This window comes from Pholis gunnellus (assembly GCF_910591455.1).
Source record: "Pholis gunnellus genome assembly, chromosome: 18".
Taxonomy (NCBI): Eukaryota; Metazoa; Chordata; class Actinopteri; order Perciformes; family Pholidae; genus Pholis; species Pholis gunnellus.
This window is the reverse complement of record NC_136545.1, coordinates 11,836,534-11,852,403: the sequence shown is the minus strand read 5'-3', so window position 1 is coordinate 11,852,403 and position 15,870 is coordinate 11,836,534. Positions and strand designations below refer to the sequence as shown.

Sequence of the window (15,870 nt, the reverse complement as noted above, 5' to 3'; positions counted from 1 at the left end):
AGAATTCTCAAATCATCCAGTTTATTTCATATCCGGCAGTAACTGACCAGTTATGTAACGTCCAGTTGCTTTTGATCATAACTCACTGATAAGTTATTCTTCATGCCTTAAAGCAGCGCGTCTGCCTCGCACACCCACAGCCTCCCAGTCGATAGCAGCACATACTGTACATGTTTTCACCTTTTATACTAAGGTAACCTGCTGTACCTCAGAATGTCGTCTCCAAATCACTCTTTTTGCTCATTTATTTAGTTTAATGCCGGATAAAGATGTCCGTACATTGCACCCTGGGATGAGAGAGAGAATAGTTTGTCCTGACGCCCCAATCTGTGATGTCACTGCTGTGATCAGCCATACAGACTGAACAGACAAGTATGACTGACACATTGCTGGTAAAATGCCCCTGGGGATTCAAAATAATGACATTAAAAGGAAAACACAGGAATAAACATATCTACCAATTGCATGATTAGATTCTGCATTTAGACTGGTGAATGGAGGTTTATTTTAAGGCTAAGAAATGTATATAATCAGATCCAAATTGATTTACGTGTCTGTGTATATATATTCCTCATTTTGGTTTCCCATGAATACAAGTGAATATTTCAGGTCAGTCCTCATGAACATGGAATCCCATGTATATTAGACTGATATTTAATGGATTACCATTGAAGGAATATTCCATATTGATTCAAACAACCACGCATGGGAATGAAAAGGGAGGACAACCCCAAATAAAATGCATACATTGGAAGAATTAGAGAGAAGTGAGGCAGCTGGTTTATTACTTTATATTTTGTGCGTCATTGAAAAAGAAGAAGAAGAAGAAGAAGAGGGGTTTGGCCATTTACTGGTCTATGTTTCTGAGAAAGCAAATTCCCAGAGTAAAGAGCTGATGGAGGTACAAGCGACACACCCAGCGCATTCACTGTTTTCAGAGCATGACCTCGCAGATAAATATCTAGAAATCTGTCAGCGTTTACAAAAAACCTGCTGACTTAACTTCAGCATTAGAGGTGAATATTTTCAGTGTTATCTCTCACACACACACACACACACACACACACACACACACACACTCCTCTGTTGATGGAGGCAGTGCTTCAGCTTGAGTGCCCACCCAGAAAATGAAATAGGCATGCACATTCGATAGAGGAAGTGGACCAGCCAGACTCAACTGCTGCACATGTGCAACTCACTATTCTCACCCAGCGATGCTTTCAGTGAGCAGACTGATAACGGCACAGGAAAAGAGTGTAGGGGGTCAATTGGAAACAGCTTCAATGTGACAGGAACAGGAAGTGGTGAACAGAGCGAGCTACCCGGTAAAACATGAGGCTTTTCTGTTCCTCTCTCTTGACACTGCCTGTACATCATCTCAGCCTTTCCATAAATAGAGTCATTAAGATTTGCTATGTATTTAACTTAAATCTGGAGGGAGTATATCTTCAGCCCTGACCTGTCTGGCAGCTGTTTGATTGTTTGGAGGGCGAAATGACTGCTAATGGTACCACGAAAAAGGGAGACGAACTTAAAATTGTGATAGTGGGAGATGGAGGCTGTGGGAAGACATCTCTTCTGTTGGTTTATGCCAAAGGTGATTTTCCTGAGGTAAGCAAGGCGTCTTAAGTTATATAATGTACTTCTTGGCTTGATATTAAATATAAATGTTATGTTAAAATATTATGTTTGTCTTATTTATCGAAAGTCTAATAATGTTGAAATTTGAGAATTTATAAATGCGCAGAAATATGGAAGAATATAAGATATACAGTATGGTTGTATCATGAAATGGACATCTTTCTCTTGTGTACCAAAAACAGAAATATGCACCTTCAGTGTTCGAAAAATATGTCACCACTATCTCTCTCGGAAGAAAAGAGATAAAGCTCAACCTGTATGACACAGCTGGTAAGACCATCAAAAATCCCCTCAATGTTGACCATGGTTGATTGTTATTTCTTTGACTGTTTTTACATTTCACATTATAAGGAGAGACCGCTCGTTGGAGTACAGTATAGAAACATAGTCCAGATAAACAAAACATACCTGTATATTCACTCAGATTGCCGGGCGGGGGGGGGGGGGGGGGGGGGGGGGGATCATTTCATAGTTTTATATGTTTAAAAAATACAAGTTCAGACATCCTCCCACTGTGTGTCTTTATCTTGGCTTGCTTAAAACTGACAGACACCAGGAAGTGGTAACGGTCCATGTTTACGTCAGAGCATCGTCTTTCAGGATGTGACCAGCTGTTTGCATCTAATAACTATTAATATTCTGGAATCAGCTTCAGAGGCAAATTCAGTGAGAGAGTGTTTTTACCTCCCAAACAAGACAGAAACCCACATCAAGTGAAATCCTTTCATTCCTCCTTAATGTTGAATTTAACAGGTTTTTAAATTGTATTTTTATTTAGCAACAACCAATAATAGAGTCAGACTAATATTTATTGTACTATCTATTATTGCTATTAGTTTACTATAAAAAAAAACCCAACACTTGTGTTTATATTTGGTGTTTATGTACTGAAAACTGTACCAGTCCTACCTAATTAGAGGTATTGATTTTAAGTATAGCCAGCTTTACTCCAAACTGCTGTATTTCTGTGGGGCAACAAACGTGAAGTTCCGATCTGAATGGAGCAGTTTTTAAAAGTCATTTCATTTCCAGGACAACTCATGACAGACTTATCTTTGGTACATTTGCAGCAGGGTGCCTTACATCAGCGCTAAAGGAAGCTGAATCCAGGATGTGGTTTTATACATGTGCCCTAACGTCATAACATACTTCATATCTTTGTGTTCAGGCTGCAGACCACTTCTTGTTTAGTGTACATGAATTCTTACTTGCAATTGTGTGCTCGCTGTGACACGTATCAGCTAACAGTGGTGTTGTTTGCCTTCTTTCTTTCAGGTCAGGAGGACTATGACAGATTACGGCCGCTTTCATACCAAGAAGCCGATCTGATTTTAGTTTGCTTTGATGTGACTAACCCCACCAGCCATGAGAATGTCCTGATAAAGGTGATCATTTCTTATCGTGCATTATCAACGTGCCAAGATACAGTTTCAGGGTTTCCTGTTAAAGCTGTGTGTGTGTGTGTGTGTGTGCGTGTGTGTTAATGATTGTTAGTCTGTTGGCTGCATTCTTGTCGTTATGATTAACTCATGCGACTGAGCCTGCATGTGGACATTGACCCCCCCTGTGCATGCAGGTATAGGACTCAATGTTGTGCTGGGATGTTCTCTTTTCTGAACGCTGTTAAAGAGTGTCACCCTGAAGCACAAAAAGTGTGATGTTAAAAAGAGCAGACATACAATGCCTCGGATCCTTAAAGTCTTATTTTGTACACCCAGTGGCACCCAGAGGTGAAGCACTTCTGTCGGGACACTCCGGTCATCCTGATTGGCTGCAAGACAGACCTCAGGAAGGATAAAGAGTGCGCCAGGAAGCTCAAGGCCACGAACCAGGCTCCCATCACTTACACACAGGTACGGTAAGGACGAGTGTTCAGACATGTTGTGATCTATATAAACAGGCCTTATGCTTGAGGTTACCGGATGTTAACTACAATGTGCAAGAGGAAGCGCGCTAACCAGAACCTACAACCACACCTAAATACTACAGCTTCAGTGCAACGAGACATGTCTTCCAAAAGTACATTGATCCGCTTAGACTAATCCTTGGTGTTAATGTTGGGTGGCTTTGGGTTGTAGGGTGAGGAGACCCGGCAGCAGATGAACGCAGAGCTCTACCTCGAGTGTTCGGCAAAGTATCAGGAGAACGTGGAAGACGTTTTCAGGGAGGCAACCAAAAGAACTTTGGCCTTTAATCGAAAACAAAAGAACTGCAAGAGGAAGAAGCAATGTGTAGTTTTGTGAAGTCAGAAGAACTGATTCTGAAGGACTCTACTGGCTTTTTTTGTTGTTGTTGTTGTGGGAAACCATTCATTCACATTGCGAGTGGATAGACATTCAGAGACCAAAGATGCTCGGCGTCTCAGTGTGGAAACAGCTGTATGAGCCCTGACCAGCCCCCGCAAGTTTGGGCCTCACTGAATCATCAGTCCTTACCGTAACAAGAAAATAACTTATGACTTAACAGGAAAGACAATTTTGCAAGAAGCAGCAGGTTTGTATCTGCAACTTGAAAAGCATTCCATCAACGTATTTTTGTATGACATTTAGTACTTTTATATTTACACCTTTTTGATACAAAGTTTTGTACAGTTTCCAAACCTGTGTTTTATTGAAATGTACATCTATTAGAGGAAGTTGAACAGTTAGGTTTTGTATTGTCAACTCAGATTTATATGAATGAAATTGTCATATCAATTTAAAATGTCTGGATCTGGTTTTAACAGCTGCAAGTAGGTAACAGATTCCCAGACAGAATAGTTCAATATATCATGGTACTGTAGCTTTAACAGTCTTGAGAAAGAAAACCTTGATCAACACCCAACAGGGTTAGTTCCTTTCCAGTGAAACTGAACACCAATCTGTCTCGTAGCTGTGTCGACGTGAAGCAGGGCTCTTTTCTTCACCAACAGCGCCCACTAGTGTCAGGAAAACGAAATGTGTGTTTAGGCATTTCCCACAGTGAAATGTAAATAACTACATCTTTCTGTCCCATTGCATAATAACCACAGAAATGGCAAAAAAAATGTAATTAGGTGTTTAATTATTAATATATATATTTTTTACAACAATGTACACAGAATGAGAAATTGTCCACTGTCTCTGTTACTGATCATACTCAGGCACCAGTTACAGTCTAGAAATGAACGATGAAAACATTGTTCATCAGCTACATCGTAAAAATGAGGAAATCAAGTTGTTTTGTGCGTTCTGGCAGCTTTCGCATCAAAATGTAACATTTTGGTCTGTAACTCAACGTGTCGCAATTTTCCCTCAATAAAAGTGATACATGAAATATTGTGATTCTCTTCAGCACGATGACTTTCTGGTAAATGACACAGAAACGCTACCGTCTTTGGATTTTTCAAAATAAAAGTTTTTTTTTTTTTGTTGCTGTGACAGGCTGGAAGGAGAATAAGGCATTAGAGATCCAACACTGCTGACAAACACAAAACAAAACTCTACTTTCAAACACGCATGAGACAGGAAGCAGACGACACTACAGTCAACGAGGGCAAAAGCTCCAGGATTGTCCAGAAGTTAATTCATACAAATATTTTATTTAGTACGTTGATTGGAATTAGAAAAGAAAACAACCGAGCACAGTTTCAATCGTTCTGTGTCTCGGTCTCACAGTACCAGCACTAATAGCAGCATTTGATACTTTTCTGCAACATCACGTAACAAGATGGGATCTACCAGCGTGGTCTTTGTTTCAGCACAGCAATGAGAAACCTCTGTGCGTGGCTTTGTGATCAAATGTGTAGTAAACTTGAAGCGTTAGACCATTAGTGAAACATTACAGTTAGTTAGCATGAAGTTAATGGGAACATAGAAGTGTTAGTGAGGAGTTCCCATGAAAACCCTCACTGGGAACAACTGTGTTTTTGTAGAGACAGTACAAGTGTTTATGTCTGTGTTCAGGTAACCCAGTTTAGGCGTTAAGATTGTAAAAAAATAAATAATAAAGTTATGGCTTTTGCAACCGCTGCCAGAAGGGAGAAACTGTTGCATTCCCTTGAAGTCCTTACTCTTTTGAGGAACCAAAAAAAAAAAAAAAAAAAAAAAAAAAAAAAAAACAAGAAAAAAAAGACACCAGAAGATTTTTTTTTTTTTTTTTTTAAATTGAAAGGCAGTCAAGTATCAGGTTTATGCTGTTTTTTTAAGTCGTCGACCTACAAGTCTTGTAAAAAAAAACACTTGTTAGCAGTGAAATAGCACAACAGGGAGTTCATAACTACACACAAAACATTACATAATTCTGGAAATGAAGTGCCAAGTTGATCGTGTCCAATTTTGTCCAAAGCCGGAGACGGTTTGACCAGTGCCGCGTCACAGAGGCATGAAGTACATGATAGACGTTCGGTCTTCAAAAAGGCAAACTATATTCTGTTCCGTTGATCGACGCTGCCGGCCCTCTTTCGGTTGCATATGACTTGAACAAAAAGGCCCTCTGACAGACTCATGCGCTGACACAAACACACTCGTCCTGCTCACTTTTTATGTACAGGATAAAGCCACAAACTGTTCCGTCTACCAGGTGAACACCACTTTGTGTTGTGACTTACTGTGCAGCAACACCAAAGCAGAAGCCCGTGTGTGTGTGTGTGTGTGTGTGTGTATGTGTGTGTGTGTGTGTCTACTGCTGCCATCAAAGCCTGAGAGAAAGAGTGGTTTCAGCTTCGTCTTCTCCCGGCCTGATCGTACTGCGGACAGCCCATCAAGCCGTTGGGCGCGTTGCTTCAAATATTACTGGCCGTCTGGAAGGATCTGAGGAGGTTTTTTTTTTTTGTGTGTGTCTTAGTCATTTTTTTGCATTTTTTCCTGGTTTTTCTGAAGCTTTTGATGGACGACTTTTAGAGTGGTGAGAGAATTCCCCAGGAACAGGATGAGAAATGTCAGTGCCAGCATAAATACCTGGAAGAAACAAAAAAAACCTGTTAAAAAATAAAACGAACTGTAGCTCTCTGGATTTTGAAACGTGGAAGGGCTCGGACGTGATAAGTAGGAGTGGGTAACATTCAGACTTTAACGGGCTTCGTCACAGTATGTACGTTTCATCCTGTCTCGACATGACTCTTTTACATTTAAGCACTGTATCTGCCAGTGGGATCCTTACTTGCCACTCCTTACAGTCCTCATGTCCTCCCAGGCGAAACAGGGTCACGGAGTTGTAGAGCTGCCAAAACTGTGCGGGAAGAGGAGGCATTATCTTTCACAGTGTTGACGTACGATCCGGTTGCACAAAGCAACTTTCGCTTTGAACACACACGCGCTTAATGCAGATTGAACACTAAACAATGCATGCAGGTGTGACATGGATTGTAAAAGGTTTCGACTTACATGGCCAAAAAAGAGGAATGGCAAAAGGAAAGTGAGGCCTCTCCACATCCAGGACTGGAATCCCTCTGCAGAGACACAAGAGCGTAACAGTGACCTCAGGACAACGTGACATAGAATGCTAAATAAATGGTTGCTATGTCGGTACAAAGTTGTCAATTAAGAGATTCACTGAAGCACTCAAACATCTGCTTGTATGTAACAACTGTCTCAGTCTCTGACCTTTACCCTATTTTTCCAGACATGGTGTTGCAGATGGCTCAAGAGTTCAAACGATCAAAACGACTACCGCCAAAAATAGCGTACCACTCACCCACTGTGAGGTCCAGCTGATTCCTCTCCCCCAAGGTCCGCAGCCGGTATAAGCAGCCGCTCTGGTAGTAATACTGGAGGAACTGAACGAAGCCTGGAGGACAAACGGGTTGCAAATATGACAAGATTACCACACAGACAACACTGAGGTGATGCACAGCTCAATAAGGTTCACGTAATCCGACTCGTATCTCAGTGCTGGAGAGGAAAACTGTTTTACAGGACTAGCATCCGCTCATCGGAGGATACTTTAAACTAATAAAAACATAAACAGCAGCTTGTAATGTGAAGCGTTGTACAACATAAATTGGATGATTGTGTTCTCAAGACAAAACAAAAAGAGTCACATCGTCTCAGTTTAGGCAGAAGCTTGTTGCCAAATGAACATCCGTCTGTTTCAACATTTACTTCTCACCCAAAACTCCCGACCACAGAGCCGTATCACATCGCTTACCCCATCACACATCAGTCTTCATGTGATGTACTAGATAAGGGCTGTAACCACCAGTGTGAGCAAGACGACTTCCGTTTTCTGGTGAGAAGCCAGAAAACATGAAGGCAACGATTCTCAGCAGGCGAGCGAGGACGTAATCTACAGTCTGACATCTGTGTGACACGGAAGGGTTCACGTCTTTATCCAATTAGATCTTAATACATCAAGATGCTAATTAATCCACTGAAATTGGGTCCGTTTAACGCCAGCTTGAGGAAAGTCGTGTTTACTTCCTCTAAATATGTGTAGATGTCCAGCAACTACAAGCTTCACTGACGCTGAACAAACCGTGTTGCAGGTGATCCTGGAGCTGCGTCGGTCTACTGTCGTACCCGAGGTGCGACAGAACGACAGCATCTGAGGCGAGAACACAGCCCGAGAGGCGTTTTGAACTCTTGCACAAACAGTTAGAAGATATTCTCTTTAGATCGGGGCTCTGTCGTCAGGTTACGTCGTAGCGTAAAAATCCAGACTCGAAACATGAATGAAAGTTCATCATTTTCTTATCTCCTCTTTGTTATTCAATAGCGAAGAGCAACATACAAAACGGTCGAGACACTTTGAAGACTTCACTTTGGACTTACACCATTTGCTGACATAAGCAAACTATTTACTAATCAAGCAAGAGAATAATTGGCAGATTAATGATAGAAAAGAATCATTAGTTGCAGCCCTACATGTAGGTATTCATGAGGGGAACTAGAAAACACAGCGAGGCATATGTAACAGTAGTTGTCCTTTATCTCCCCCAGCTGTGACTGATGATGTAATACTGACTGACAGCACATGGCCTCAAATGTGCTAAAGTGTGGCTACACTTGACCAAAGTCAACAAAGCCCCTCGTGAAACGCAATGTTGGTCATGAGACAACAAAAGGAGGGACTGCGTGTTCCCTTTTTTATACAACCGCACATCACACCAAAGGAAGAACCGACAGCTGCTTTTGGAGAATGAACCACCTCATGTTTGGTAAGCAAATAAAAATGACTCGACCAAACACACTTACTAAATAGATTCAACACTGGATGCAGATATGACTAAAGTACATCAAACACAAACCCTGATCTCCACATAAAGGTTTCTGGTTATGACCCAAACCACATTATGACTCTTCATGGCAATGTAACCAATAGTGTCACGTCTTACTCTGATAGATGGAGAAGGCGAGGAACTGGCTCCTGAACCTCTGGTACATGGGCCCCTCTGGCCTAGGAAACGACACAAGGGCGAACAAAAACCAAATAAAGGAACTGTAGCCCGTACCGTCTTTACCCGTACGTGTTGATATGAAGGCTGAAAACAACGTTCGCACTGAGAAATCAAAGACAGGAAACTCACCAGGTGAGCATCACACCCGACAGAAAGGTGGACACGTAATGGTGAGACACCCACCAACCTTTGATCCTAGAAAGCGGAGAAAAGGAGAATAAGGAAAAATTGCTCCTATCGTAGAGAAATCAGAACTCTGAACAAGTGCTCTGGTGGTTTTACTTCAGTTTCGACAGACTGCAGTGCACAACATACCTGGAGCCGTTGCTCATGAGGATGCTTTCCCTTATGGTCAATGTGCAGTAGTACCACACCAGCAAGAAGTTGAAGATTTCATCAGTGACTCTAAAATGAAATAGCGAGACGCTCATTAGATTTTAATAAGTAATCAACAGTAGTGATCGAGGGGAAGAGGTTCTCTCACCGATAGTTGAGAAAGAAGAGGCAGGTTATTGCTCCGAACATCAGGATTATCGTCATATAAAGCTTGAACTTCTCATACTCGTCTTTGTAGGCAAATCTATGGGAACAGATTGAGCTCAAAATGAAGACGGAACAAACACAAATCCAAAGTCTAAACCGTGCTTGTTCAGGCTGAATACTTTACATACTTTGCCTGGTTGCTAAGAAGTGTTACGTTCACGTTGCCGAGGACCAAATTCAGGTACAGCCTGAAAAAAAACGCACAAAAAAAAAAACTATTCACCGATAATATTCACCGTCTAATGTTGAGCGAATTACCAACAAGCATAAGTACTGACCCGTTTCTCTTTGGCAAGTATGCTTCCATATCAAAAAACACGTCTTCTTTTTCTTTAATTTGTAATCTGATATCCGTTATTAGTTCCAATTCTTTCTCGTCACACGTTTGTGAACCCCTACGGAGAAAAGACAACATGAGCATCAGTGGAAATATTATTGTTTTGCCATTTTGAAAATTCCACAAAACAAGGAACTTTTATCTTCTAAACATTTGATAAGCCCCCAAACCAATGATAAAGTATACTGACTGGTGAGTAAAAGACCTGTTAAATGCAGTTTTCGGGTCCCGATCAGAGAACACTTACTTGGTCAAGCTGCGCCTCAAATCTTTCAGGCATTTCCTCTGTTTACTGATGGCACCGCTGCATGTTGTCTGAAGGTTGGTGAGCTCCTCGAGCTTCTGTCTGTAGATTTTGTGAGTTTCCTAGTCGACAAACAAACACACGAGGTGAGCGGAGGACATCTGGAACGACTAAAAAGTAACCGGCGATAAGATGGACAACTGTGCCTTTCTGCACTCACAAATGTATCACAAAGAAGTGCTGATGGGTGATTATCATGCATTGAATTTGTCATATTCCTCTGAAAAGACTTCTTTGAAAGACCAAAATGCTTTTTCATCTTGCACAAATTGTTGCCACGCTTAAAAAAATAAATAGTCCATGGACAACACGGAAGAGCTTGAACAGAGTCTCTATTCAGCAGAGATAGAAACGCTTCAACCTGGGAAGTCCTGCTTGACCTTTCCGTCAGAACAGAAACAGCCCATGATGCTGTATGATACTGTGAAATGCATATTTCAGTATGTAGAACACAGCTTTCCCCACCAGCACTGGTGTATGACACCGAGTGTGTGGAGGTGAGGACGCACTGTCAGCAGAGATGATGCTGTGGTCCTGTCGTTGATGTTCAAATGTACACAACGTACACCATCTTTGACAGTAAATTGTATCTCATGCAAACCACCTAAAAAGGTTAAAATAAAAAGAGCAAACTGGCAGCTGAGCGCACTGGAAATTGTGTTTTCTATACAGCCACATAGGTCACATGGCAGTTTTGTTATACCCATAATTCTAACATGTACATGGCCATTTAACTTTTACCACAATCAACAGTCTCTTCAAACCTCAGAGGTAGGATCGATGCACACATGTACGAAACATGCAATCAGAAAGGAAGCAACCGACAATGAATGGGAGACTGTCAGTGCAGGTGAGATATTTCACACTAGTTATTCACCAGAACGTGTAATTTAAGAACATCCCCGAACAGTTGACAGTCACTTTCATCATCTCTCCCTACGGATCAGCTCCAGATTTTAAATGATGACACAACAGGCCTACGTCTCAGTGGTCTGATGAGCAGAGAGCAACACCACAGACGACACGATGCTACATTACACCTCAAAGTGAACTGTATTCTTTCCTTTTATCGACTTCTCCTGACATTATTCAAGTTAGCTAGCCTGCTATAGCATGGTAAAGGTGAACGACGATGCATTCGATGTCTAAGACTTTATTAACTCGAGCAACAGCGTGAAGTTGCCTTTTAAAAAAACCCTCTGTGCAACTTTGGTAGCAATCACGTAACGTCAACATTGATCAACCGAGCAATACTACGCTCTGTTGTTAGCTAAGTTACTGTAGCGTTAGCTGCTCGTTAGCCGCAAGACAAGAACCATGCTACATGCTACAGCCAGCAATCTACGATTCTCTCGTTGTAGAGTCTTCTGTCACCTGTAATTGTTGATATTCCTCGTCTATTTCCTCCCACTCCGTCTGGAACTTCGGTTTGGACATTGTGGTCCAGTAGCTGATGCGAGAGGAGAGCAGCTTCACAAGATTTCACCCTCTCCCCACCGCCACGGGCTGACTGTCAACTCGTAAGCTTTTTTTAAATGGGTCGTAAAGAGCATGCGCATGCCGTAACCACTCGGCCTCTGATTGGCTTGCTGCTCCTTTGCCGTGATTGGTTGGGTTGATATCAGAATATCAGGATGAGCCAATCAGAGGTCGAGTAGGGCGGATCAGAGTGCCTTTTTAATAATATGATAATATATAATATAACCACTGTCCGGACAACCGTTGAGCCTGTAGACACTAAATACAATTAAAAAGATAAAATGAAAATAAATAAAAATGAGTCGACTTTTTACCAACCAAAGTTACCGTACACACTTCTGTTGCCAGGATACAGCGAATGTTTAGACCCCTCTAGGTTGCGATACCAGCTATAAACGTTAACCACTTTGTCTTAAATGTCATCTCCTTGTACACGTCGCTAAGGTACAAGTACTTTGCTTTAAATTAGTGTTTGATGTCCTAATATGTGTTAGGTTAAGTTACACCGTATAGTAGCGTTAACTAACATACTAACGTTAAACTAAGCTAACGTGCTTATTTGAACAACGAAAACTTTATCCTAAATGTCAGTTCATGTGCATAGCATCCTAATTTTAGTTTTAAATCAGTACTGTCTTTATGAATTAAATAAATAGGCATGCTCTCACGATATGTACACATGTTAATGTGTAACATAGGCTGTAATAATAGAATAATAGTGAAAGCTATGATCTGTTTTTGTCTTAACTATTTCGTTTTTAGTGAAACTTTCCTCTTATGTGCTCACATTTCCTCCACATGACATATTATTTATGTTATAGGTAATTTTTTTTATCAAGCTACTCCTAGTCATGCCATTCCTTAAAAAAAATCGAACAAATCCGCCACCGTCAACATTGTTGGATACAAAGACACAGAAATGTGGACTGCGGTGCACAGTTTTCTCAGTCGATGGAGATGAATACAATGGAGAGTGGCTGAACAACACGAAGCATGGTGAGATACTTTTTCACTGAGTTACATATACATTTATAAACATGTATTTATAAGCCTGTCATAATGTTTGCTTATTATTTTTTTCAAGGGAAGGGAACTCAGGTTTGGAAGAAGTCTGGGGCCATGTATATTGGAGAATGGAGATTTGGGAAACCCAATGGACATGGTACCCTCAGTGTGCTGCTTCCTGAAACAAAAGAGAATGCAACGAAGTACTGTGGTGGATGGAAAAATGGAAAGAAGCATGTATGTATTTGATATGCTGTTATGCATTTATGTACACTGTGATATATTGTGCCTAATCTTCTATGTCATACCTTAGGGGTACGGTATGCAGTTCTACAAATGCTCAGCTGTTTATGAGGGGGAGTGGAGTGAGGGCTATCGAAGTGGCTGGGGAAGGATGTGCTATGAGAGTGGAGATATCTATGAGGGAGAGTGGATGAAGGATAAGACTCATGGACAGGGCACCATCCGATTTGGTATGACCACTTTGCTTTTGCTGTACATTTTTTAAACTCTAAAATAGATTATAGTTTAGTAAGGCTAGATGGTGGGTTTTACAATGTGACTTTCCAACTTGTGTCCAAGCAAATGGAAATTGGTTTGAAGGCACCTGGCGGGACGGCAAGAAGAACGGTAATGGAAAGTTCTACTATTCTGACAAAGGCCAGATTTATGAAGGCCTTTGGTTGCAAGGAGTGGCAAAGTGTGGGACCCTGTCTGAATTTGGGAGGAATGAAGCACCGGCACCGACACAGTATCCAATTCCACAGGTACATTTTCACTGTGGATACTTTGGCAGCGCTCTGTAACCACTTAGGTGGCACAATCAAATAATCCTTTGATTTGACAAAGCTCTGTACAATGCATTGATGTGGATTAAAATATGAACATTATCTTTTTTTTCTTCAAGCTACAACTGGTGGACATGCAGTTGGTTTTAAGTGAAGCCAAGTCAGTCTACCTTGAGAGGATCAACAGCAAGTTTCCACTCCATGACACACTCACAGGGACAAAATAAAATAAACAGCATGATGGTATTCAGCTTCAGTTTTGTCAAAATATTTACAACCAAATAGTTTGTTCTTGTTTGTAGAGCAAACCAAAAACTTCTATTCAATGAGTCGAAAACAATAGTGATATAATTCAACATATTAATCAAGTTTACTACCAACACAGGGGATCAAATTCAATACCAGCATATGTGGAAAATCCATATGACACATCCAATTAATTTGTCTTGTAAGGACTGATCAAGTATTAGCCATTACTGTAAACAGACTGTTAACTCAGATTGATCAGCTTTTTTTAATTATTGAGAATGCTGAAAACAAGCTAATTCAGGATATGTGAGACAAGAGTGCTCGAAACGAATCAATCCAGCCTCAGGGTGACTGTTATGTATCTTTACACTTTTCTATGTAGGACTTACTTTAGCCTGTGTCAATAATAGCAAGTAAATTACATCGATAACATAATAGATCAAATGATTTCAAATATCCAAATTATTTGTGAAATTCTAAAACTTTGAATGCCACTTGGTATAAAGGTGTTTATTTCAACAGTCTGTGCTACAGACGTCAACAAATATACTCTACAAATAATACTGCAGTTTTAGCAGCTGTTGAATCCTTCTACACAATGCAAGTATTACAAAAACAATCAGTGGACAGTACAAGAAATCATGTACAATATGAACACGGAGGAAATAGTTAAATACTTGTGGTTTACAAAACACAAGGCAATGTGGTTATATTAACAAATGTGGGGATCACTGACAAACGGGTGAATAAATCCAGCAGGCAACAGACAGGATCTCAAGTTGTTATTCAGATATATCTGCCATGATAAAAAGAGATAAATCAAGCAACTATTGTAATTAAGGCTTTCCAATTTTGAGCCATGCATTGATGGCAGATTTGTGAGTTTAGTCGATCAAAACACGTTTTCTAAAAAATACAACTCTTTACACAAAATTAAATTTCACAACAAAGAGGTTGAAAAAAAAAAAAAAAAATGACAAGCCAACAATGGCCCCAAGCAGTCAAGAGTTCCACCATGGATGCATATTCACCACACTTCACTATGGGAAATGTGAGCTTGGAGACTGCAAGATGGAAGAGTCCCCTCTGTTGTCCAGCTCGTTTTGCAGCCTGGTGAGATTAGAGAGCTCCTCCAGCTCTTGAAACTGTCTGTCAGTCTTGTGGCTGACCAAGGAGCGGTAGAAATGCACAGCGAAGACTATAAAGATTAAACCAAAGGGGACCATAATTGAGGTGGAAGTAATAGCAGCAGCCACACCAGCTGAAATTGTACTATTACTGGACTTGGGCTTGACGGGCAGAAATTTCACCCAGCAGAGCAGAACCACTTCGGCTAGGAAGAGTAAAGTACCAATAACTGTAGAAAAAGCCCATGCTAGTTCAATGTGTCGGTGCATGCGCTCGTGTGGAGACTCATTCACGGAGTTGAGGTTGTGGACATTGCTGACAGCCTCTATGTTGGGCAATATGCAGGTGCTGACCATCAGAGCGAACAGGTGGACGGCCACGAGCACAGTGGTGCAGGCACTGAAGGCAATCAGGAGAGCAGGTGGGTATGGATAGCTGTTGTCCAGCTGCACTTCCACCATGGCCACCTGGAGAGAACAGGAAATAACTTTACACACGTGACCACACTATCCAACGTGACTGATTAATCCACAGCAGAGTATAGAGGAATGGCTTTGAAGACAATGTTACCATAGCAAATCCGGAAAGCAGAGCCGATGTCCGACTGGAAGCCTTCAGTTTAGCTCGACTCAGGTACAGCTTCCTCCAGGACAGTGCCTGCAGTGAATGCTCGTTCAGGCTCATGTTGCTTCTGTTGTCAAAGGACCGGGGCGAGCAGCGCTGACGTAGTTACCTTGTTACTCTAGTGGAACACGACACAAACAAGCGCTCAGCATGCCAACAGTGTACACTCACAGGTCATTTAGCCTCGCCAGCTGACGGAACTGCGGAAGCTATATTTCTTTCGCCACCCGGTCTTCGGCGTGTTGTGCCGCCTGCACCACATTACCCATGAGCCCGCGCGCTCCGAGGCGAACATCCGCTACAGAGTCATATCTGTCGGCTGCATTTCCTCTGTGAATGAGATTACGAATCAGCCCTTTAGTTAACGCTGATGCAATTACCACATTCAAAGTGTAGCAATTGTCAAAATATGTTATTG

At 41.4% G+C, this 15,870-nt stretch overlaps 4 protein-coding genes across 4 annotated transcripts; 2 read left to right on the top strand and 2 right to left on the bottom strand.

Annotated features, from left to right (window-relative positions):
- Positions 1-1,228: 1,228 nt before the first annotated feature.
- Positions 1,229-5,667, top strand: rhof (ras homolog family member F). The gene is made up of 5 exons (XM_079178743.1): positions 1,229-1,611; positions 1,824-1,911; positions 2,917-3,026; positions 3,360-3,494; positions 3,720-5,667. The coding sequence occupies exons 1-5, from the start codon at positions 1,495-1,497 to the stop codon at positions 3,882-3,884; spliced, it is 615 nt and encodes a 204-aa protein (XP_079034869.1). The 5' UTR covers positions 1,229-1,494; the 3' UTR covers positions 3,885-5,667.
- A 59-nt stretch (positions 5,668-5,726) lies between these two features.
- tmem120b (transmembrane protein 120B) lies at positions 5,727-11,691 on the bottom strand. Its single transcript, XM_079178742.1, has 12 exons — positions 11,554-11,691; positions 10,123-10,241; positions 9,817-9,933; positions 9,667-9,726; positions 9,480-9,575; positions 9,311-9,400; positions 9,125-9,190; positions 8,933-8,994; positions 7,294-7,386; positions 6,984-7,048; positions 6,760-6,828; positions 5,727-6,557 (listed from the first exon to the last, which is right to left on the bottom strand). The coding sequence occupies exons 1-12, from the start codon at positions 11,614-11,616 to the stop codon at positions 6,441-6,443; spliced, it is 1,017 nt and encodes a 338-aa protein (XP_079034868.1). The 5' UTR covers positions 11,617-11,691; the 3' UTR covers positions 5,727-6,440.
- An 818-nt stretch (positions 11,692-12,509) lies between these two features.
- On the top strand, positions 12,510-13,678 carry morn3 (MORN repeat containing 3; the record flags this gene model as incomplete). Its single annotated transcript, XM_079179285.1, has 5 exons — positions 12,510-12,654; positions 12,743-12,900; positions 12,977-13,136; positions 13,246-13,430; positions 13,571-13,678. The coding sequence occupies 5 exons, from the start codon at positions 12,510-12,512 to the stop codon at positions 13,676-13,678; spliced, it is 756 nt and encodes a 251-aa protein (XP_079035411.1).
- Positions 13,679-14,087: 409 nt separating this feature from the next.
- Positions 14,088-15,665, bottom strand: orai1b (ORAI calcium release-activated calcium modulator 1b). Its single transcript, XM_079179638.1, has 2 exons — positions 15,399-15,665; positions 14,088-15,295 (listed from the first exon to the last, which is right to left on the bottom strand). The coding sequence occupies exons 1-2, from the start codon at positions 15,510-15,512 to the stop codon at positions 14,741-14,743; spliced, it is 669 nt and encodes a 222-aa protein (XP_079035764.1). The 5' UTR covers positions 15,513-15,665; the 3' UTR covers positions 14,088-14,740.
- Positions 15,666-15,870: the final 205 nt, after the last annotated feature.